General features: G+C 57.4%; 3 protein-coding genes and 1 long non-coding RNA gene across 6 annotated transcripts; 2 read left to right on the forward strand and 2 right to left on the reverse strand.

The window, feature by feature from the left end:
* Positions 1-25: 25 nt before the first annotated feature.
* LOC117032424 (surfeit locus protein 1) lies at positions 26-4,271 on the reverse strand. Of its 3 annotated transcripts, none has more exons than XR_004424727.1 (9): positions 4,059-4,271; positions 3,914-3,965; positions 2,885-3,018; positions 2,719-2,801; positions 1,813-2,004; positions 611-773; positions 234-315; positions 76-154; positions 26-45 (listed from the first exon to the last, which is right to left on the reverse strand). XR_004424727.1 is itself a non-coding variant. In XM_033123953.1 (9 exons), exons 1-9 carry the CDS (start codon positions 4,251-4,253, stop codon positions 85-87), a joined length of 1,044 nt encoding a protein of 347 aa, XP_032979844.1. In that variant the 5' UTR covers positions 4,254-4,271; the 3' UTR covers positions 26-84. The 3 variants fall into 3 exon arrangements, 2 of the variants coding, with proteins under 2 accessions (XP_032979844.1, XP_032979843.1); XM_033123953.1 differs by adding an exon at positions 871-943 and having other exon boundaries at positions 26-154; XM_033123952.1 differs by having other exon boundaries at positions 36-154.
* Positions 4,194-10,614, forward strand: SURF2 (surfeit 2). The gene is made up of 6 exons (XM_033123957.1): positions 4,194-4,329; positions 4,413-4,567; positions 5,343-5,446; positions 7,918-8,109; positions 8,247-8,410; positions 8,940-10,614. The coding sequence occupies exons 1-6, from the start codon at positions 4,252-4,254 to the stop codon at positions 9,021-9,023; spliced, it is 777 nt and encodes a 258-aa protein (XP_032979848.1). The 5' UTR covers positions 4,194-4,251; the 3' UTR covers positions 9,024-10,614.
* SURF4 (surfeit 4) lies at positions 9,980-22,348 on the reverse strand. Its single transcript, XM_033123954.1, has 6 exons — positions 22,152-22,348; positions 14,512-14,698; positions 13,778-13,854; positions 13,068-13,111; positions 12,394-12,580; positions 9,980-11,703 (listed from the first exon to the last, which is right to left on the reverse strand). Exons 1-6 carry the CDS (start codon positions 22,197-22,199, stop codon positions 11,437-11,439), a joined length of 810 nt encoding a protein of 269 aa, XP_032979845.1. The 5' UTR covers positions 22,200-22,348; the 3' UTR covers positions 9,980-11,436.
* Positions 11,591-12,381, forward strand: LOC117032430 (uncharacterized). Its single transcript, XR_004424728.1, has 3 exons — positions 11,591-11,719; positions 11,899-12,093; positions 12,241-12,381. It is a non-coding gene; the product is annotated as an uncharacterized LOC117032430 (long non-coding RNA).
* Positions 22,349-22,384: the final 36 nt, after the last annotated feature.

Raw genomic sequence — 22,384 nt, forward strand, 5'->3', positions numbered from 1 at the left:
TCCTCAGTGACTTCCTGGGACAGGGCTCTTGAAATGTTTCCTCAGTGACTTCCTGGGACAGGGCTCCATCGTCAGCTAATCTTGTCACAGGCCAGGAGTCCGACGTACGAATTTCTTAAACCACAGGTATGATGTGGCTGCACAGAGTCCATACCTGGGGTTAAAAGAGAAAGAAAGTGAACAGGTTCTGAAGGTGGGGTGGGGGGCAAGGGAGCAGCTGGGGACGGACTTACCAGGTGACGATGTACTGCAGGTGCTCGTTCCTCAGGGTCACTCTGGTTTGCCCTCCAATGGGTCCTCCAGGGACGGTGCTTTCTGCAGAGACAGGCTCACTGCCCTCAATTTGTCACCAGCCGCTTGGTGCCTTCTAACTCTTTTTAGAGCTCATTTTTGCATGGCCAATTTCAAGTGCTTTCAGTAGGACCTTTGATGTGGAACCAGCCAGCCCCCGAGCTTTGCCTCCTTTTCGTACCTGCTAAGCATACTGTCATCCCTCCCCCAACACTAGAATGTAGACAGTGGGACGTAACGGGCTCCCCTGGAATGAGGAAGGTAAGCAGGTCCCTTATTTACTGAAGACTTGGTCTGGGGTGGGCTGGTCACAACGTACTGAAGTCCGCGTCGATGAAAATGGGGTCTGCACCCGTGAGCTTGGCCATGGCCTCCAGGTCCCGGTAATGCCAGTGGTTCCTTTCTGGATTGTTCTCAGGGACAAAAGGCTTCCTGGTCTCTGCCAACCGCACCATCCCGACCAGGTCCACTTCTCCCTCAATCTGGAAAGGAAAGTGAGGTTGCTCCTTCGGCTCCACGTGGAGCCTGGGTACTTGCTACAGAGCCTTGCTCACCTGAGGGAAGGGGTCATGCCCTTACCTGGCCCTTCTGCCGTGTGTCAGGATTCACTTTCTTCCTAGGGACAAACCCTCTATTTACCAGGATGGTGACCCTAGAACAATGAAAGCATGCTGCTTCAAGTGGGGAAGAGCTTTTCAATAAGGTTATCACGGTGTTTACTCGGGCATCTCCAGAAAGAAGTGTGTCAGGGAAGGGTTTAAAGCAGGACTCGGGAGTAGCTGGCGGAGGCCTCCCAACTCCTGAAAGGCTGTGTGCCAATGGGAAGCCTTCCTCTGGTGCCTGTTTTGATTGGCAGGAGCCATCAATCCCTGGGAGGTTAACCCCCAGCTCTGCTGTGTGCCCCACCCACTGGGACATGCCAACACCGCCAGAGTCAGGGTTCAGACACCCACTTCCCTTGAACTTACGGAGCGGCACCCTGTGCATCCGCCTCCAGTCTCCCTCCTAACCGGGCAGCCTGCTAGAAAGGCAGCGGGGCCCGTCCCAGACCTACAACCGGAGGCTGACTGAGGGGCGGGCCCAGGGTTTCATCTGTACATTTAACATTTGGGAAGCTGCTCCAGTTGAGGTGCCCCTTACACATTTCCTTTCCCTGGAATGTTCCCATCTCTACACGTTTGGCTCAAACAGTACCTTAGGAAGCCTTCCCTAACTTGACTACCTATAGGCAGAGCCGGGGGTTCCCCTGAGTTCCTCTTGTCTCTGATGCTATATTTCACGTATTGACCACTAGACTATTTCATCCCTTTCAAAGCTTAACACAGGACTTGTGCAATAATAAGCTAAATGAATTGGCTTAATGTCAGTTACAAATTACGAACTTTCCAGGCAGTTGAACCTTTCTGCGTTTCCTGGGTTCCCCAGGATATTCCCAAGGATAGGGGTTGAAAGGAAAGAAGAAAAGATGCATGTGTTAACTGCATCTGCCAAGCCGGTGAGCTCCCTGCGAATCCTACTCACCCCAGGTCAGTGCAGTGGAAAGGAGTGACAACATAGGCACCGCTCTGGACGGAGGAGGAGAGCCGGCCGGCCTCCTGGGCCTCCCGGACCGGGTCCACCATGGTCCGTGGCATCATGTACAGCTCTTTGGAGTGGTCAAAGTGCCCCCTGACTTTCACCGGCCTGTACTCCAGACTTTTCAGTTCCATTGGGCTACATGGGAGAAGAGAGAAGCAGAGCTAGGCCAAGCAAGGTCTGGCAGGAAGACAAACCCTCGGGACTGCAAACCACAAAGCCCACTGTGGCCACAGAAGTAACGTTGAAGGGAATGAGGCAATGTGCAGGCACTGGGGACAGCTGGGGTGCAAGGAGCCCGCTACAGGGGGAAGCTAATTCCTTAGACGCCAAATGAGAACAGATCTGTGCTGCCGAACGGTCCACATCAAGAGAAGCTGACAATGTGGACTGCTGTGTGAATTTGATCAAATGTGTGGGACCCAACCCCACCTGCAAACACGCTGGTATGCGCCCCCCTCCCGGAAAGTTTCACTGAAGACAGCTCTTCCTCCAGGACAGTGCTTTGAAATGAGGGGAGAAGGCAGTGACACCATTTAGGACACATTTTCAAAATACACTCACGTCAAGACATGCATGACTGCCTGCCCTCACCCATCTACAAGAACTGCCACTATAGGGGGCTAACAGCACGGGGGGTGGGGGGCCCCTCAGGTACGTGGCCCTGAAAAGACGGTGAAAGCAAGAATCTCAGAGTCTTTATATACTTCAGGTAGCTTCCCCAGAGGGGTTGGTATCAGTAGGAAACACAGCAGAACCACCCATCTTGAGCGCTCCCATCTGAGGGCCAGGGGGCAAGCAGAAGCCAGGCTCCGCTGCTGACGTCCACCGGGCCAGCAGCCCCACACTCACTCTGCTGGCAGAGGGACAGGCTCGGCCATAACTCTGGACTCCAGCTCTGCAATCAGCTTCAGCTTCCACTTCCGACGCTGGACCTATGGAAACAGACTAAGCCCAGGCAAATGGCAGCAGGGTCAAGGACTCAGAGCCACAGGAGCTGGAGGCCAGTCTTCTTTACCTGCCATGTCCCCAGGCCAAAGGCAGTCACGGGAATGAGAAGCAAGAACCACTGGAGAAAGGAGTCGTCTTCCGCTTTTGTGGCAGGTGCTTCTGCTGCTGAACTGCCACACCTGCTTGGCCTCCAGGCCAATCCTAGGAAGTTTTAAACACGGGCCTGGGGTCAGAAGCCCTGAATAAATAGACGGGAGCAGCCCACTCCTCACAGCTCCGCTAATACTGCCCGAGAGCACGGGCTCCACAAGCAGTGAACAGACCACCCCGGGCAGTCAGGAGCCAGCCTGTGCCTAGTGCATGGCACTCGGTGGATGCTTACTGACCAAATAAAGGAGACCTCGGCCTTAGTCCTGGCCCTGCCACCAGCCTCGACCCTGGGCGATGTAACCACCCCCATCCCATGCCTTTCACTCTGGAGCACCGTGACGTGCATTCGAGTGCACTGAGACGAGACCACAGGTTCTGGCTGCTGCGCTTTGAAGGGACAAACGTGATACAAACTCAGGATAGTGGTTTACAGAGCTCTCTCATGAGCTTCCCTTTTTCGTTGGCCATAAACTTAAAGATGAAAAATGGACACACAGTGCATTTAAGCTCAGAGGGCGAGTCCCACCAAAAAAAGCATCATGGCCTTGGTGGTGGTGAAAAAGCAGGCCTGGGGCAGCCCAACGTGTGCACAGCGCGCTACACACCACATCAGCCTTTGCTGTAGTCCAGAGGCCACGCAACCTCTGAAGATCAGATGTGCTTTCTTTTAGGATCCCAGACACCTGGGTTTCAATCTTGGGTTGGCCCCTCATGAGGCGGACCAGACACTGCGCTGTCACTTAACGTCTTCGGCCGCGTGTGTAATATGTGTGCGAGAGGAGCCAGCCCTGGGACTGCCCTACACGCAATCAAGGCTCCATTTAGAGGCACTGAGTATATATAATAAAGGCGATCAGAGCTTATCTCAACGCCCAGGGGCCCGTGCACCGTGGAGGGGTGGGCGGCTTCCCCCAGGTGCCTAGGTTACGCCGGGACGGGTCCTCACCTGCGCGCGGGCGAACCCCAAGGACGCTCCTGCTGCACGCGCGGGCTGGGGCCTGCGGAGACGCGAGGGGCTGGCTGAGCTCGTTCAGCCCGGGCGCGGGCCCCCTAACCCGCCCGACAGGCCTCCGCCCGGCCGCCCCGCTCACCTGCCCTGCACCCGCCGCGCGCTGCAGCGGCCCCAGCCACCGCGCCGCCGCGGCCATCACCCCGCCGCGCATTCCCGGGCCTGCAGACAACTGCTTCCGGGGCGCCGCCGAGCCCCGCCCCGGCCCCGCCCCCGGCCCCGGCTCCACGCGGTTCCAGTGGCGCACAGCTTCCAGCTCCACGGGCCTGCCAGCCATGAACGAGCCGCCGGCGGACGTGCGCGCCTTCCTGCGCCAGCACCCGAGCCTGCGGCTGGAGCCCGGCGCCAGCAAGGTCCGCAGGGCGGGAGTTCCTGACTGCCCCCAGGACCCCCAGCCCGCCCCGGGACCCTGACCGCCCTGCCCTTCCGCCCGCAGGTGAGGTGCGCGCTGACGGGCCACGAACTGCCTTGTCGCCTGCCCGAGCTCCGAGTCTACACCAGCGGCAAGAAGTACCGGCGGCTGGTCCGCGCCTCGCCGGCCTTTGACTACGCAGAGTTCGAGCCGCACATCGTGCCCAGCACCAAGAACCCGTACGTGGGCGGGGCGCGCGGGCCTGGCCGCGCGGGGGGCCTGGCAACGCGGGGGGCCCGGGTGGGACAGTTCCAGCCTGAGTCCGGCCGCTGCTACGCGGGAGACTCCGAATCCCCGACCCCTCCCCGCTGGGTGAGCGCTCCTCAAGGATGCGGGCGGTTCTGCAGCGCCCACCTTCCCAGGAGTTAGGAGACCTGCGATGCAGGTGGGAGCCCTGGAGCTGAGTCACCTGGGTGGGATCCCAGGTGATACCGGCCCTGCTGAGCTTGTTTGCTTTTTTGTAAACGCGAGGTTTGTCACCTGGGCCTGTTTGCTTCATAGAGGATTGGTGCGCTTGTCACCTGAGGTCTGAACAAGGTCAGCTTCACACCTTCATTTTAAAGGAGAGCTTTGGTGGAGCTGAGAGTGTGCGGTGGGTAAGAATAGTCAAAAGGAAGAGGTGATGGTGAACGCTCCAGTATATGGAGAACTTTGCCAGGCCCAGTTTTCAACATGCGTTCTTCTGCCGGAGCAATCTGGGGAGGCTGGCCTGGCTCCGACCAGCCAGACCGTCAAGCCACCATCCGTCAGGATCAGTGGTTCTGACCCCCCGGCAGAGGGGAAGTGCTCTGGAGATTTTAAGAATCCTGATGCTCAGTCCACGTAGTAGACCCCTTCCACTCCCCGCCTCCCCATCAGCCTCGGGGGCGATTCTGAGATGCAGCCGCGGTGCAGATGGGTCTGGATCCTTGCTTGTGAACTCCCCCTGCAAACCACGTTCTCCCTGCCCCTTAGGCACCAGTTGTTCTGCAAACTCACCCTGCGGCACATCAACAGGTCCCCAGAGCACGTACTGCGGCATACGCAGGGCCGGCGATACCAGAAAGCTCTGCATAACTGTAAGTGCTATGGGGGACACGCCTGCCTCAGTCACAGGTGTTGGGGTGCATGCCTGCCCTCCCCCAGGAAGTGGCCTGTTGGTCATTTGGCAGTGCTTGGGGGATGCACAGGCCTGGGCCTGGCACAGTGCCGAGAGGGAGGAGGACAGAAACAGGTGCAAAGCAGGAAGCAGACTGCGCAGCACAGTGAGTCCTCACTTAACGTCCCTCAATAAGCTCTGCAACTTTAGGTGGAACGATGTATAAGGAGCCAGTTTTGTCATCAGCTAATTGACATAAACAAGAGTTAAGTTCCTATGACATCTCATCAGTGGTACAGTAAAACGACGTTATTGAAGGACTTGCTATAATCGATGCCCAGAGAGCCAGGAGGGCCTGCCTTACACGGGGGGCCTGGGGAAGGCTGGCTCTCTGAGGGCTTGTCTTTAGCCTGAGACGGGGGGGACATGTGGAATAGGGGGAGTGCTCCAGGAGAGGCCAGGCTCTGTGCGAGGTCTGAGGCAGAAACACTCTTGGCCGTGGGAGGTCCTGAGGGTGCGTCTTCATTGTGCCACCGTGCACTGTGGGGTTAGAAAGGTAGGCGGGGACGAGACCACACAGGTTCGTGGAGGCCCTGGTCAGGAGCTTGTGCCGTGGGGATGCACTGAGAGGGTCACGGTGGGGACTCGCCTGGTTAGTTTGTCTCCGCATCCCTGTTCCTCTGAGGACAGGAAGGAGTGGATGAGGGGACACCTGGTGACTGAGGATGAAGGTGGCTGGGTCACCAGGTGTTGGCGGGGCAGATGGAACGATGTGGACAGAGGTGCACTGTTTTGTGCATAGAATCACTAGATGAGGGGAGTGAGGGAGAGGAAGGCATAACCGATTCCCAGGTTCTTGGCCTGAGAACTAACTGGTAGAGGACAGATGGTGTCACGAGAGTGGAATCTGAATAAGAGGCTTTCTGGGAAAACTCAGAGGAAAATGGGAACATTTTAAATTGGGGGTGTGGCCGGGAAGGTGGCTGTTGAAAACATGGACCAGCACTCAGACGATGTGCCCTGTTGACACAAGGTGGCATTTGTGTCCCTGGAGGCAGGCGAGAGGGGATGGGGCGGGGCCTGCACACTGAGGAGCCCCGGAAGGTGAGGAGGACCCAGGCCGAGTCGTGTCTGGGCAGAGAGGAGACTCGAGGAGGAAAGGGGGGACTCATCAGGTGTTACCAAGGGGAAGATGAGACAGAAAAGTGACCTGGGAGTTACACAGAGGCCGCTGAGTGGCGTGGTGGGGACCCAGCAGGCTGGAGAGGGGGGACTCATCAGGTGTTACCAAGGGGAAGATGAGACAGAAAAGTGACCTGGGAGTTACACAGAGGCCGCTGAGTGGCGTGGTGGGGACCCAGCAGGCTGGAGTGGGGCAGTGGCCTGCAGCGCCGTGGGGCCAGGGAAGGAGGAGCAGGTGGGGGCAGCCAGGTGAGTTTGATGATGGGAAGACGGGGCCTGGCCGTCCAAAGGCTTGACTGTTTCCCAGTGAAGAATCGAGGCCCAGTCTTCACCTGAGGGCGAAAGTGGACGCTCCTTTTCCAGGCCGTTTCTTGGGTCCCTGTAGAGCCAACACAGAGCCCGGGGACTTGATTTTCTTGTCATGTACAGCTGCTCGGGCAGGCAGGAAGGAGCTGTGGGGCTGGGTACCTGTGAGCAGGAGTAACTTATAATGCTGGACCTTGGAGCGGAGACAGGACGAGGAGTGGTCTGAAGGAAGCAGCATGGCGGCCAGGAGACCTGGCCAACGCCACTGTGAGGAGATGCCATCTGTGGGTTCCTGTGACAGGCCGCTGTGGGGCCACGGAGACGGTAGCAGAGATGAAGCGGGATAGGGCCCTGGAGGTAGTTGGAAGTGGACAGTGAGCTCCGGGCCAGGGTCCAACGGGGCTTGTCCACCCCGAGTGACGATGGCGGGACTTGGGACAGTGAGAGCAGCCCCCGCCCAGCCTCCTCCCCTGAGGGAGCTGCACTGGACTGCAGAGGCTCGTGCTGACAGAGGGCGAGCTCCAGCAGCCGGGTCACTCCTGTGAGGTCCTTCCAGGGAAGCCTCATTCCTGCCCCTCTGCCTCGGGCCAGGAGTCGGCAAAGGCCAACTTCCAGGCCAGGCTCCAGCCGCTGTGCCTGAGTAAGAGAGGGCTTCAGTCTCCTCCTGGTGACAGGCTGGCCTGGCTTCCAGGCCAAGCTGCAGTTGAGCCCCGTGCCCCTTCGGTGCCCTCCCAACCGCTGCTTCCTGGAGCCTGGCTGGGGCCAGAGGACGTGCTCCAAGCCGACCTGCACCATCTTGCCCCTCGGCCCACACCCCCGCTGGCCTCCCTCCTCTCCTGGTAGGGACTGAGCTGATGGCATTTCTCTGCCATCGCCTCTTTGTATGCAGTGGGCTGGGGCACAGGGGTCTGGAGGACAGGGAGACACGGAGAGATCCAGTCAGTGTCCTGGCCTGTCTCCCAGATGAAGAGTGTCAGAAGCAGGGTGTGGAGTATGTGCCCGCCTGCCTCCTGCACAAGAGGAAGAGGAAGGAAGACCAGAGGGACGGTGATGGGCCGCTTCGCCCCAGGGAAGCCTTCTGGGAACCCGAGTCCAGCGATGATGACAGCGCAGCCCCGAGTGACAGCGACACCAGCATGACAGACCTGTACCCACGTAAGAGGGCGCATGTCCCCTCCGGTGCTGTCCGTTTCCATCAGCGCCGGGCGGGCTCTGGCCTGTTCTTCCCACTTACCCCCTTAGCCCTGTGCAGGTGAACTTCACCTCCAGCAGCCGATCCCTTTTCCTTCTAGCCGAGCTGTTCACAAAGAAGGACCTGGGGCAGAGCGAGCACAGGGACAGCCCCGATGACTTTCTGATACATGAGGACAGGAAGCCAACGCGTCCAAGAGAACAGGGCCCTGGCGACAGAGAGGAGATGGAAGGAGACCGGGAGCTGACCCTCAAGCGCGGCACGGTGAGTGGCACCTGCAGGGCTGCTAACCGCAGCCGCTTCCTTCGCACTGGTTTGCAATTTCTTTTGAAAAGTAAAACAAGAACCCTTTTCGCAGATAAAATCCCAAACTAACTAACATGTAACGTAAGCTAGGAGCCAAGGCTGCTCTGCTGGCATGGGGCTGCTTCCTGGTTTGCAAGGAAGCCCGGCTCCAGGGATCAGGTTCAAGACCACTGGTCTGGGGACAGCCTCCTGAGTGCAGCACAGGAACCTAGAGGGAAGCACTGGATTAGACACCAGCCTCGTTCCCTTTGCCAGAAGAACAGAAGGGGCTAAGAGGTCAGGTCTTTGCTGTGAGGTGTGGGAATTCAAAGCGCTGCCCTTTGTGAGCCCTGTGGAGTCACCCCGGAAGCTGCAGCGGTAAGGGAAGCCGTGGGTGGAGAGCTGATCTAGGAGTTCCCAGCCGAAACCTCCCTGTCTGCGGGTGGGGGCGGAAGCCTGCTCAGCACCCTGCCTCTCCGAGCTGATCAGAACTCTGTTCCCGCCACAGAAGCAGTTGGGCTCACCAAAGAAGAGGTTCAAAAGTCATCACCGCAAACCTAAGTGCTTCAGGTCTTTTAAGCAGGCGGGTTAATAAACAGTTGCTGGAGAAAAACATCTTGAAAGCCTTTCGAGTCCTTCAGGCACGTCATCTCGTGTCTGGCTGTCCCTGTGTGTCCTCCTGGGGTGGCCCAGGGCTTTCTCCATCCACTCATTTCTCCACCCCGGAAGGCAGGGCTGGGAGTCTGTCCCACAGATGTCGGGGTCCCATCCCCCACATCCAGGACATAGCAGGGACCCCAAGAGAATTCTGTCTGGACGTGGCTTCTGAGTGGCCCTCCGCGAAGCCGCTTGCTCCCTGCGGCACCTGGAGAGCCCTGGCCAGGTCCCTCCCGACTGGACGGCACCGGAGGACCACACTGCATACAACAAATGCCATTATTTATTTTGATGTGTTTCCAAAAATTAAAACGTTTCAAACACAACTAAGATATAAAATACAGCATAAAATGAGACTTATACCTGTTTCCCACATAAAGCAAAAATTTATTCAGAAGTTGTTTTGCCAAAACCAACTGGTAGATTGGATGTTCCGCTCCTCCTCACAAGGGCGTCTCCCCGGCCCAGGCACTAGCCCACTGGGGGCGAGAGGGTTCCGGGCGGCAGCAACGGCCTCCGGCATCGAGGACGACCGGGCACGACCATGCCACTCGGCCTCCTGGGCTCAGTCGTAGTTACCACAAATCAACAAGGTCTCCCAAGCACAGGGCCAAGCACCCGTACCCTGCCAGAAACCGTGCCCCAGGGAGACCAGCTTGGCCAATGGTGCCACTGGACGGGGCTGTCGTGCTGTGTTAACAGGGAAGAGGGTGTCGACCAAGAGACCACCGGCTAAAGTTGAGTCAAGAAACCACCCTCCTACATGTAGCGAGTGACCGGGAATAGAAACGCCCTCTGTCCTTCAGCCATTGCTTTATCTCAGTAACACTCCGGATGTGGCTGGGACACAGGTCGGGTGGCGAAAAGTGCTCCATCACCCCTGGGGTTAGGTGGGTCCAGCAGCAGAGCCAAGTACAGGTCTCAGAGATTTGCTGGACAAAAGGTGGCCTCACCGTACCCGTGAAGTCAACTGGGGACATGAGGTCTCCACACCTCACCCTGGCTCCGGTCTGGAAGGTGAGCATGGAGCCTGGCTCAGGACGGGGTGGCACTCAGGCCTGCACACCTAGCTGACAACCAGAGGAAAGACAAGCCCCGAGGCCTGGTTGACCGGCCTCTGGGCCCTCGTTCCGCGTCTGGTCAGGCTGGCCAAGTCAGCCTGCCCCCGAAGGACCAGGGAGAAGACAACAGGGGCACAGACAAGTGCCGACTCCCCTGGTGGCCTCCACTACACGAGGACGAGTGGAGAACTAACGGGCACTCACCCCCCAAGAAGAGAAACGCAGTGTAAGGCAATGTTAGAAAACTTGAAATACAGGAGTCAGATCCAACCGGTAAGGCATCACAAATCGTAAAAAGGAATCTGGGCTGCATTCAGCATAGCAAATAGACGATCTGAGCAAGCAACAGCCTCATGAAAAGGTAAGTCGTGGCTGCACAGCCTGGGAGAATCCCCAATCCAAAGAAACACCGGGCGGGCATCGGCCAGGGCCAGGGCCAGCTCTGCCCGTGGCTTCCGCAGGCTGCACAAGGTCAAGTGTGAGGTAACTGGTCTGCGAGCCGACGCTGTCACTGCCCTGCCCCACAGCCAGGCCTGCGGGCATGCGGGTCCCTGCAGGCTCCGGGCCGTCTACCCTAGGACTTCTAGTATGCCCAACCCCACCTTGAGCCACTTAAGCTCCTGGGGTGTGACCCCATAAAAAAGCGGCAGCAGTCCGAGCCAATTTTCTGATTAATCAACGACTTGCACCATGAACCGTTGCCCCTCTAATAGAATGCTTCATTCTTTGGGGGGGGTTGAGTTTCTCTAGGTGTTTTCACTGTCCCTGTAAAGTGTTAACAGGGCAGGGCAGAAACAGCGTGGAAGCCACTGACTCGATTTTAAACCAGGGAATTTGACAGTGTGTTTGATGTTTGGCTGGGCCATCCCAAATCATTTAGTAGTTTTAGCTAAAAACGTAAACTTTTAAAAAAATAAGAGGGAGACTGCTTTGAATGGTACACAGATGTATCTGCTCACAGTACAGCTCAAAGGCCCCCCACCACCCAAAGAAGAGAAACAAAAAGAGGACAGAGGCCCCAGCCACCCCAGCTGCGCCAGGAAGCGAAGGCCTCGCCTTGGGGAGGGAGGAGCTAACCGGCCGGCCAGCTCTGAATGGTCAGCGACCAGGTTGTGGGTCCAGAGCAGATTTAGCCATCAATTTTCAGGTGTCTGCAAATAAAGTTCTCAAAACATCTGTGCCTTTACCAAGGGAGGGGAGGGAAGAGGACATAAATGCTGGCAGTTTTGTCGAATCCATCCCGAACCGGTCCTCCGTGGCCACGGGTCTTAGCCAGGCAGGGGTCTGTTACCACTCTTTCTTCTTCTCGTCCATGGAGACGCCGCCGGGGCCCAGAGCCACCACCAGGAGCAAGCCCCCGATCACCGACATGGTCTGGAAGAAGTCGTACTTGAGAAAGTCGTGCATGGGCTTGTAGACAGGAATGGTCCAGAAGGCGTTGAAATACACGTTGATGGCGAACAGCCAGACGACCAGAGTCAAGGCAGCCAGCTTGGTTTTGAAGCCGATGGCCACTAAGATCATCAGCGCCGTGCCCACGATGTTCTGGAGAATCTGCGCAGGCGGAGAGGTAAGAGACAAAAGGCGTGAGGGAGAAGAGGTGCCGCGTGTTTTCTAAGGGGCTGCTCCAAGAAGACGCCACTAAGGGTGTGCTGCTGCGTTGGCGGGGGGGGGGGGGGAAACAGGTGCGGGGAGGAGACAGCACAACGCTAAGTGCAGAAGGTGTGGGGAAGACAAATCCCCACTTAGCAGGCAGAGCTTTCCCCGGACCCGCCGAAGTTTGGGCCTGGTGGACCTCCACATCTTAGAAGCCGCCTCGCGTCCCACAGCCGGAGACGCCCTGGAGGGCACACACTCAGCTAGTGCTCTGTAAGCTCCTGGGGGACAAGGACAGAATCTGAACTCCGTACCCCCAATACCTGGCACAAAGATTATGTGACCAAGGTATGCGAGTGGTGAGGAAGGAAGCAAACAAAAGGGTCTAAACTGGCACCAGGACCCCCCGGGAGGTCAGGCGGTCTCGACTTCCTTTGTTTGAAAGGTGGCTTCTTAGCAAACAAGAGCCTGACAGTTTTCTGTTTCTCTTAATAGGATAAAAACAGTTGCTTCCTTTGAGCCAGCTCCTTCCAGTGCCCCCCACCGCCCCCCGGCTATGCTCACTACACAGTGGGGGACAGGGTCAGGGGCCGCACCCCTTCCCAAGGACAGCAGGGCAGACCCCCTGAAGCGAGCCGGAATACTTACAGAGAAGAAGCTGGCGTCGAAGTGCAGGAGGGTCATGAACATCAAGACCAGCAGGACCCTGCCCCCGAGCTGCATGTACTGTTTGGGGGAGCTCTCGCGCATGGTGGGGACGCCCGCAAACATGCTCTTCCCCTCTGAACGGGACTCCGCTAAGAGCAGCAACAAGCCGCCTCCCAGGGCCAGGTTCCTGAGAACAGAAACGCCAGGCTCGTTGCTAGGGCTCAGCAGGCTCTCCAGGGCCCCCAGACCAGTCGGCCCTACGTCCCTTTGTCCAGCTCAAAGAGGACCAGGTGGGTGTGAGCCCACGGGACCACCTACGAGCAGCTTTCTGCGAGTGGAGACACGGATGTGTCTGTACCACTGAAGAGTGATGGCTCCCCCGGACGCTCAACCCAGTTCTGGCCACACCGTTACTGTTGACAGGCTGGGTCCCTGTGAGCAAGAGTGTTTCCACTTGGACCCTCCCTCCCACGTGAAATTCAGGGTCGGGAGAGACGACTTCATTCTCACTTGTGTTTTAGGCTGTGGATGGGGGTGGGGAAGGCTTTGCCAACACCCACCACAGATTCTTAGCACAGTCTGGACCCCACGAAGTTTCCGCCAACTGACAGTTACAGCGGCGAGTTCAGAGGTGGGAGGGAGGAACACTGAACTCTCCAAGCAGGGTCACGTACCTCATCAAAAACTTCAAGTCCCATAAAATGCTGTAGGCAATCGTCTGAGGGGACAGAGGACAGAGGAAAACAAGTCTCAGCACTCTCAAATAAACTGCTGTTTCTACAGAATTAATGCCGATAGGTAATTTTTCAAATATAAACGCACAAAACCATTTTGTAGGACATGCCGGCCAACTCCCAAGTCAGCAGTTGGGCTCAGCCTTTCTCAGAGCATGCTGGTGACCCCTGGACCTGCTTAACCAGCTGGGCCAAAGCTGTCTGGAGAGCATGGCAGCTCTGCGACCATTGATCAGACTGAAATGTTAGGTGTTAAAGGTGTCATCTGAATAGCTGGCTCATCTGCTTTATGACGGAAAACCGTAAGTGTCCTGGCTGCTGCCAGCCGTGTGCTCTCTCCCCTCGTCAAAGGAAACTCAGGAAAGTGGCAAAAGGTGGGGACCCAGAGCTCAGCACTGAGGGGTACCAGCCTCCCCAGCCCCGCTTGGCCGTCTAGTTTTCTTGAGCTTGCCTTGAGGAAAATTGAGTGATTTCTCAGAAAAGGAGTTCAGGCAGAGACACTGAGAGCTGGAGGGGGAGTGATGCTGAATCCTCAAAAATGCCTTTTCAGAAACTGTTCCCACTAGAGCAAGGACAGGCGAGGCCCTGACCACGAGCCCCGTGTACCTGCAGGGCTGATTCCTAAGGCCCCGGCCGTGCACCCCATTCACCTGTAGGGCTATGATTCCGAAGAGCCCGAAGCAGGCGTACTGCACGAAGTTCCTGCTCAACACGAGGATGCAGCCAGCTGGAAAGGAGAAGGGTAGGGGTCAGGGCCTTCGGGGGAAGGCCTGGCGAGGAGACACCCCAGTTAGTCCCCCAGCTGTGGCAGGAGCCCCACGACCTACCCCAAGCCAAAATCAGCTGGTAGGAGAAGGAGGGGCAGGCACGGACCCCACACACGACCCCACTGGGCTGCACAGTGGGTCCCTTGCTACAGAGTGCGGGCCACGTTCCCAGTCAGCTGCCAGCAGAGGCTCTACTGTGGCATGCTTCAGGACCGGCTGACAAGCGCAAGTCCCCTTCATGCCACACAGGTACAAGGGCGGGAGGGCTGCCACCAGAAGGCCTGAGGCCAACGTGAGCTGCATTCCGGCCCAGTGCTTTCCCTTCCCTTCCCCGTTTACCTCTATGTCTCCTTTCCAGACACCTTAGTTTTTCACTGTCTGGGCTCCTCGCTGGCCCACCCAGGTCACCCACATCTCCTGCTTTGGGCACTTACAACAGGGACTGTGTCCTACTTCCTTAGCAAGCCCCCAGCACCGAGCCCAGAGCCCCCACCCAAAGGCTTGTAGCACCAACTCCCAGGCCTGGCACCTCCCGGGAGACCCTCAGGGCCACCACTGTCGCCGGGTGTCTAACGATCACGCGCTTTGGCCGTGGTGGTGGTGAGAGAGCCACTTACTCAGCTGGCCCAGCAGGTTGAGGAACACGAAGGAGGAGGCCAGCAGGTAGCCGCAGCCCCACGTGCTGTCGATGTAGTCCCGCTGCTCGCCCCACTGGAACCACATGCGGACCCCGTCCTCCAGGAACGTGCTGATCAGGCACAGGCGCGCCACGTGCGGCAGGTACTGCTTCGTGACTCGGAGGAACTGCGGGGCCACAGACACCATGAGGGCCTCGCAGGGCCACCACACCCCAGCCAGGTGGGTCCTGGGCGCCGTGCATGTGACTTAGCGACTGCTGCCGGCACACCCTGTGGGTCCAGATGTGCCACAACCCTGCACTGGGCTGTCGGGTCAGGCCCCGTAAGGTGACGGCGTGACACGCTTCTGACCTCCTCTGTCATCTCAGCAGACACGTGTAGGTGGCAACTACAGTCATCAAATGTGGACTGCCACAAGCCACAGCTTCTGTTCTCAGGCAAGGGCGTCAGCAGATCAGAATCCCCGAATGGCAGAGGGGATAAGCCCTTGGAGGTCACCTAGCCCAGAGTTCCTCCTGGTGGCCCTACTGCGTCCTGGACAGGGCCGTCCTTTATTGTGGGGTGTCCTGCACGGACGGGTGGCTAGCAGCATCCCTGGCCTGTGCCCACTAGATGCCATTAGCAGCCCCCCTCCAACTGTAACAACCAAGAATGCCTCCAGACACTGCCACATGTCCCTTGGGGTGGGGGCCAAATCACCCCCACCCCCTTAAGAACCTCTCATTTTACAAATGAGAGCTGAACCCCAGAAGGGAGAGGGGCTCCCCCAAAGCGGTGCTGGCCTGACCCAGCCTGCTGGTCACGGCTGAGCCCTTGGCCTCCCCTCCACCCTGGTGATGCTCAGAGACCCTCTAGACAGAAGAGAGCTGAGTGGACTCAAGACAACAGTCCGCTGAGGTGACAGCCAGGGTCCCAGGCCGAGAGGGCTTCATGGTCGGTCAATAATAAGCTCCCGTATCCCCAAAAGCTGTGGGCAGGGAGGAACCGCCAGCCTCTGGCCAGCAGCTGTGTGCGGTCAGGAACCAAGGTGCACTCCCGGACCTTGAGAGTTCCCCTCCAGAGCTCAGAATGGCACTTGGGCAACTCTGTGTGTTCAACTGTCGGTACACACCTGAACTTGGTATGGCTCATGGCTAGAAAGCTCCGGGATTTTTTTAGAAGCCTGCTAGGCCAAAGCAAACTAAAAACATGCTAACAAATGGGATGGACAACTGTTTCGACAGCTATGAAATTCAAGTGTGTAAAACCACTGGCAAATGTCAACGAGAGAAACATTTATAACTTCCGCCTACTCCGTGCGAGTCATGCCATTTATGATTGGCATGATTAGGACACAAATGCAAGTAGACACCGAGGTACAAATGTCATTCGGGTATACCACGTGCACTTTCTCTTACTCTGATACAAAGGGACAGAAATCCTACGATACATGATAACATAGCAGGAACTCGGGAGAAAGATCGGGGACCCACCCACATGGGTGATGTGTCAGCAAGCGAGTCTAAAGGGCACCCATGAGTCTGACCCCTCAAAGGACAGGGGAATGAATGCCACGGCCCCTCGTAGGACTGATTAAACCTATTGTGGGAATAAATGAAGACGGAGACAAGAGCATTGGTTAACTTTTGGCATTTTGAAGAGTTGCTTGAACATCCTAGAAACTGATAAAGCTGTCCCTTGCAGTTAGTGAGCCTCTGGTTGTGAAGTTCAACCATTAGTTCCTCAGCTTTGGCTCCTCAGCACAGCGAGAGCCGGCTCACCTGGGAGGCAGGCAGGGAGGGCGAGGAGGACACGATTGGAAGCCAGGCGTCCATTCCCTTCCACTCTACTGAGCCTGAGGCCCCAGACGTCAAATTCTGCACACGGCTGCTCGCCCTGAGCCCGCACTGAGGCGGCGGCGAAGCAAGTGAGACGGACACCCAAGCGGGCAGGGACATGACCACGGGCTGAGCCTGACGCCCCGTGCCCTCACCCTGACTGCTACCCACCAGCCGGTGCACTGTCACCACGGACAAGATGAGTCACTTTGGGGGGCCTCTGCTATCCTACAAAGCGAGGACAACTGGCTTAATGGTTGCTAAGGTTCTTCCCAACTTGAATACGCAGGAGAAGAGAGAAGGTCCCAAATGCTGCTATATGAATTCTGGAGTCCACGCAGAACAAACAGATGTACACACATTCAGTGTAAACACACACACAAACTGCCTCACATCTGGAGACTGGGGGACGCTGACGCCACACACCCTCCCGTTTCTGCTTCATGGCCCAAATGCTTTCGAAAGGCCCAGCAACGGTGTGATCACCCCGTGTCCTCCAGGAGATAAAGAGACCTCCTGGGCTCTAACACAACAGCCTTCACGTCCAGGCCCCGCCGAGAGACCCTGGCAACGACACGCGCCTCACCTGGACACCTGGGCCAGGCCCACACCAGAGGACGGGAGCCACGGGGGGACTCCCGGGGCTGGGGTGCAAAAGGCAGTGCAGGGACAGACAGAGGTGCTCGGACTGGCGTCCCAGTTGGAGCTGAAAGCTGCTCTCTGCCTAGTCTGTCCGTCCATCCGTCCGTCCTCACCAGGAGCAGCAGAGCTGGGGCCCACGGCGAACACGGGCGGGCAGTGCAGCTGCGAGACGGAGGCAGTGTTTAAAAGCCTCCGTGATGAGTCTGTACTCTTAATTTGAGTGTCTGGGTCAAGAGGATTAAAGAACAAGAGAGCGAGCCTGCCCCTCAGACGGGTAATTCATTCCTCCTTCCCTGAGCAGACGTGCCCAGGAGACAGACATCTCTTTGCTTTGGGGAAAAAATGCAAAATCCAGGAATCTGCTCTGAACTAAGCATGCCCTGCTTACCACGTCAAACGTGGCCTAGGCTGCCTGCTCTGTAAGCCAGGCCAATGCAGGGCCCCTTGGAAACCAGCTACCCTCTGACGAGCACCTGTGTGGACTGAACACGAAGGAAAAGAACTGTTTAACATGAGACCAGACCCAATTTTGATCTTATTCCCTACAGGTGTTTTGGTCACAATGGTTCAGTCCTGGCCACTGAACCCACATCATGCTGCTCTAGACAGTGTCCAAAAGCCAGTGTCCCCTCAGGACGGCAGAGAAGAGCCCTGATAACAGGTATCCAGGCAGCACCCAAGGGCGAGAGCGGCGCCTGACCGATGCGCGCGCTAGGCGAGCGTCCAGCATCCACTACGGGCCCTGGTGGCCAGGGGCTGCCTGCTGACCGCGCCTGCCGCGGCACTCAGGAGAGAACCGTGACACAACTGCTGCAGGCAGACATGGGGCGGTAAGCCTGCAGGAGGGGGTGACACAGTCCCTGGTATCGTCTGAGGCAGACCGTTCACAGGCGTCTCAGACCCCCACGATCCATCACGATCTGTTCACAAGCAGTGACAGCATCTGAGGGACCTCAGAAATACGCGAAGCTGAGATTTATTTACAAGGGGTTATTATTTTGGAGGATTGAAGGGGATTTAAGAAATGTAATTATACCCAGCCCGAGTTGTAACTCTGGATACCGTGGTCATGTCACACAGCCACCTGCAGCTCCCACAGAACACAGAAAAGCCTCCTTTCTCTTAGTATTTCAGGACAAAAAGGAACTGAAGAAAGCAGTCTGCAGTTCTTGGTTAGTGAGAACTCCAAGGAAGACGAACAGGCAGGTCAGCCTTCCTTGTCACCGGGGACTGGGGCTGCCCTCATCCAGGGCCAGCTCACGCCTGCACATCCCAGCAAATTGGAATCTGTGGCCGGGTGACTTCCCTCACAGCAGGCTGAGTCAGGTGGGTGCAGGAGTTCGGTGACTCACATGCGCGTCCACCGTGACCCAGAACCCCCCAGCGAGTCCCTGAGTGCTGCTCTGTAGTTTCACGTTGTACCTCGACAGCCAGGAAGAGGTGTCAACTGGCCCTAAGCTGGAGAGATGGTCTGGCTTTCTCTACTAAGAATCCACGCGTGACACAGAGCCTAACTAACTGTAGGAGGGAAGTGACACGCCACGCAGAAGAGAAGACAGCTGTACATCCCTTTCCAGAAGTGCCAACCAGTGTCCCCATGTCTCCACCAGAAGAGGTGGGGTGGCTTTTCTAAACCTCCTGTCTAAGAATGAGTCAGCTCCTCCCTGCTCTCTCCCCAGTCCTGGTGGCACAGGACAGGAAACCCTTGGCGGGGCAGGTGACAGACCCGAGGTACATGAGGAAAATGCTCAGAACCCACCGTCACCACACCTGACAGCCATCACGAGCTGTTGGGCCAGAGCTCTTGACACCTGTGGCTGTATGTGCCCAGTTCCGTGTCCTGTCAGGGCCACGCTCGCTATCCCACACTTGACCAGAGGTCAAGGGGAGCTCCTGGGGGTGACAGCTCCTAAGACTGGCTCTGTCATGCCAAAGGACAGGTAAGAATACCAAGTACACTGGAGAATAAGGCCCCGTGCAGCGTTATCTGTCACCTTGGTGATGAGCCATCAAGCAGAACCCATTAAGTGCTAACTAACACCCTCGTTTACTGGTGTAAATGTGCTCGAAGTTACCTCCTGCAGGTTGCCAGTCAATACCAGCTGGCATGATTTTGGACAGCTGAGTTCATTAGTCTCTGGCCCTGCCGACCTGGTCTCAGATGGCCTCTGAGGGCCGAGCTCCCGAGAGCACTCTCAGCAGTTTCTCCAGCACCTGGCCTCCTGGGAGCCGGAGGACACTGTCCCTGGCTGCCTGGGGCAGGTGCTCGATGCCAGAGCTGCCCTCGGGAGGAGCCTGTCAGCGGAAACTAACCAGGCCACTTACCCGCTGCTCTTGCCTCTGCAGACCTGAAGGACAGGTCACAGTATGGCCAGGCGGCGAGGAGGCCAGGGAGGGGTACAAGACGGGACCCAGAACTTGAGCCCACCACGTGCCATGCACCACGGCGGCAAGCCTCCGTCTCCGCACCTGAAGATGGAGACACCACGGCCAACCTCACACGGTCCAGGGGGAGACAAGTATTACGTCCGGCGGACCTGGCCCAGCGCAGGTGCCGTTAAGGTTCGCAATCACTGTCTTAAGTACCAAGGGCTGCACAGGCCTTTGTAGGTCCCACTCTTAACAGCCCCAGCTTTCTGGTCAAATCCTGTCACTTCATTTATGCTTGTTTTCTGAAGCCAAGACTAGGAAAAATGGATACGTCACATTATCTGATCAGTGACCTCGGTATTTCCCTATTCCCTTCAAATTAGATCACTTTCATTTTAAAAGCCCGGGCTCTCAGCACCTTTAATATTGGCAGCTTGTTTTAATGCGATGTGGAGAAGCGTTCAAAACGAAAGCCCCAGCGTCCTCCTCCCGCACGCGCCAAGCCTGCCTGTGGCAGAAGAGGCCCGACTTTGGTTTTAAGGAGAACCAGTGCTGCTGCCCTCCCAAGTCACCCACCAAGGGGCACGGCGGTGTCTGCTGATACTCTCTGCCACCACCAAGGTGGGGCCCTGGTGCTGATAAGCTGACAGCAAGAGCCCGCACTTGCTTGCAGGCTCTTGACAGCAAGAGCCAGACAGACGCTGCCTCGGTCCACTTTGGTCTGTAGCAGCATGGCCTTCCACAGCGAGTGCTTTGCCCTGCACGTGCCAGAAGAGGGACACCCGGCCTCAGAAGCATGATGCATGTGGCACTAGCCTCGAGGCCAGAGCTGGGTTGGCTCCCAGGCCATGGCCCCAGGCCCGGCCAGGTGCCTCAGTGGGCCTCGTCCTCTTCCCCACAGTAACTTGGTGCAGGCCGACCCCATTGCCCCTCAAGGACCTTTCTGGGTGCAAGATTCTGCTGCTTTCATTGATAACAAACAAAATGCATGAAAGGCAAAGAAGGAAGGATTATGTAAAGAGACCTGAACTTTTTTTTTCAGTAGAAGAGTTTATCATTTGATAGTTGGCAGCAGCTCAGCTGGGGACATTTTATCTAGGTTTGATTATGAAATTCACTTGCAAAACCAGGGTTTTCCAGGCTTAACAGTGAGTGTTCATAGCTCCCAGTACCCGTGGCTAAAAGGAGCCATCTTCTTAGGGAGTTGCTACTTGGGGGAAGAAAATTGGGTCACTAAAATTATGTCAGTGAAAACGGACAAAGAAGGCCTACTTCGTTCTTGAGAGCTTTCGAGATGAACTGTTTTTGCGAGGGACACAATTTTTAAACTGTGTCTAGAATCACAGGAAAAAACTATTTCTTCAAGTTGACATACTTTCCCCCAAATTGGTTTTAACGTATTGGCTCACAGGAAAGTGGGGCCCTGAGGACCCAATTACGAGGCCATACTAGAGAGATACCATCCCTCGAGGGGAACGGAAAATCTCGTTCACTGATAACTGATCAGAAAACGCTCACTTATTGAAAAAAAAAATCATACCACACGCACAAGCCTTCTAAGAAGCCCAGCCCCTGCGTATATGACTTGATATCGCCCCATAAAAGTTAAAATGTTAACCTCACTACTTTGAACTCTACCAGAAGCACACACGCGCGCGCGCGCGCACACACACACACACACACACATCAAGTGAACCTAGGCAACGGCGGCAATTGGTCCCGACAAGAATCTGCCTGCAGGGGCTAAGACTGTTAATCTCAACACATAGCGGATACTTTCAGAAGTAAAAAGCACGCAACTAAATAATCCCCACCACGATCTTTTTGCGGAGCAAGTCAAACGAGAGGGTGGAGGCTTGGTCCTCTCCCCCTCCAGGACCTGAGTCTGTCCAGCTAGTTTTAATACCGTGAACAGTCTTACTCAACTGCCTGTTTCAAGGGCTTCCCTGTCGCTCAGACTGCCACCTGTACACTTCTGGAAGGAACAATCCCCAGGAGGAGAGGCTTCCCCTCCTCCCAGGTTTGTGTACAGACACCCATTCAATTCAGTCCCAGGGCAGAGTCCAGGGAGGGAAAATGCAGGGTCAAAGGGACCCCAGGAGTCCACCACATCTGGGAAAGAGGAAAGAAAAAGTGCTGTGGCTTTCTGTCGTTGGGGTGCATACCAGGACGCCCCCTTTCCTCTGGCAGGAACCCCAGCCTCCAGTCTGACCAACCCGTTTAGGATCCCAGCTCCCCACCCCGCCTCCTAAGAGTGTCCAGTAAAAGGAAAAGCGTGCAGGGACCACCCCAACAGTTGGGAATGGAGAGGACTTTTCCCCAAGCCCCCAAGGGACTCTGGGCACCTTCTCAGGAGGCGTGGAAGTAGCCACTCACACCCTTCACCTTCCAGGAAGGCCCGGGCCAGGATGAGGGGACAGGTCGCCGAATTGGGTGCTGAAGTAGGGCCCGAGAACACACCCCGAGCCCTGGTGGGGAGGCGGCGAGAAGGGCAGGCAGGGCCCGAGGATGGATTTGGGGGTGTCCCAGGTCAGGACGGGCGACGAGCCCAGAAGGGACGGCCCTGGTTGGGGGAGGGGGCGCGATCCCTCCGGTGGGGTTGGGAAGGGAGAGGGCAGGGCCCAGGCCTCGGGGTGGCCGTGCGGAGCTCCGGGAAGGGCGAACGGACTCTGGGGTCGGCCAGGGCCCGGGGCCGGGGTGGGGGCGACGGGGACCGGGAGAGGGGGTCCTGGGGAGGGGCTCTGCGGGAGGGACCCCGGCGGGGAGGCCAGCCAGGCCCGCAGGCCGCACCTGGTCGGCGAAGTCCTCGGCCGTGCCCATCAGGTCGTTCTGGCCCATGGCGGCGGCGGGAGGCTCGGCTCTCTCGCTCGCTCGCTTGGCGTTCGGCCTCTCGGCGCCCGCGCCCGCGCCCGCGCCCGCTGCGGCCTCCACAGGAAGTGCCCGGCGGCCTGCCTCGCTCCTCGTCGGCAGCTCCAGCGGCTGCCACGTAGGCCAAGCCTTAAAGGGGCCGCGCCGCCGGGCCC

The sequence above is a fragment of the Rhinolophus ferrumequinum genome, chromosome 12, assembly GCF_004115265.2.
Source record: "Rhinolophus ferrumequinum isolate MPI-CBG mRhiFer1 chromosome 12, mRhiFer1_v1.p, whole genome shotgun sequence".
Lineage (NCBI taxonomy): Eukaryota > Metazoa > Chordata > Mammalia > Chiroptera > Rhinolophidae > Rhinolophus > Rhinolophus ferrumequinum.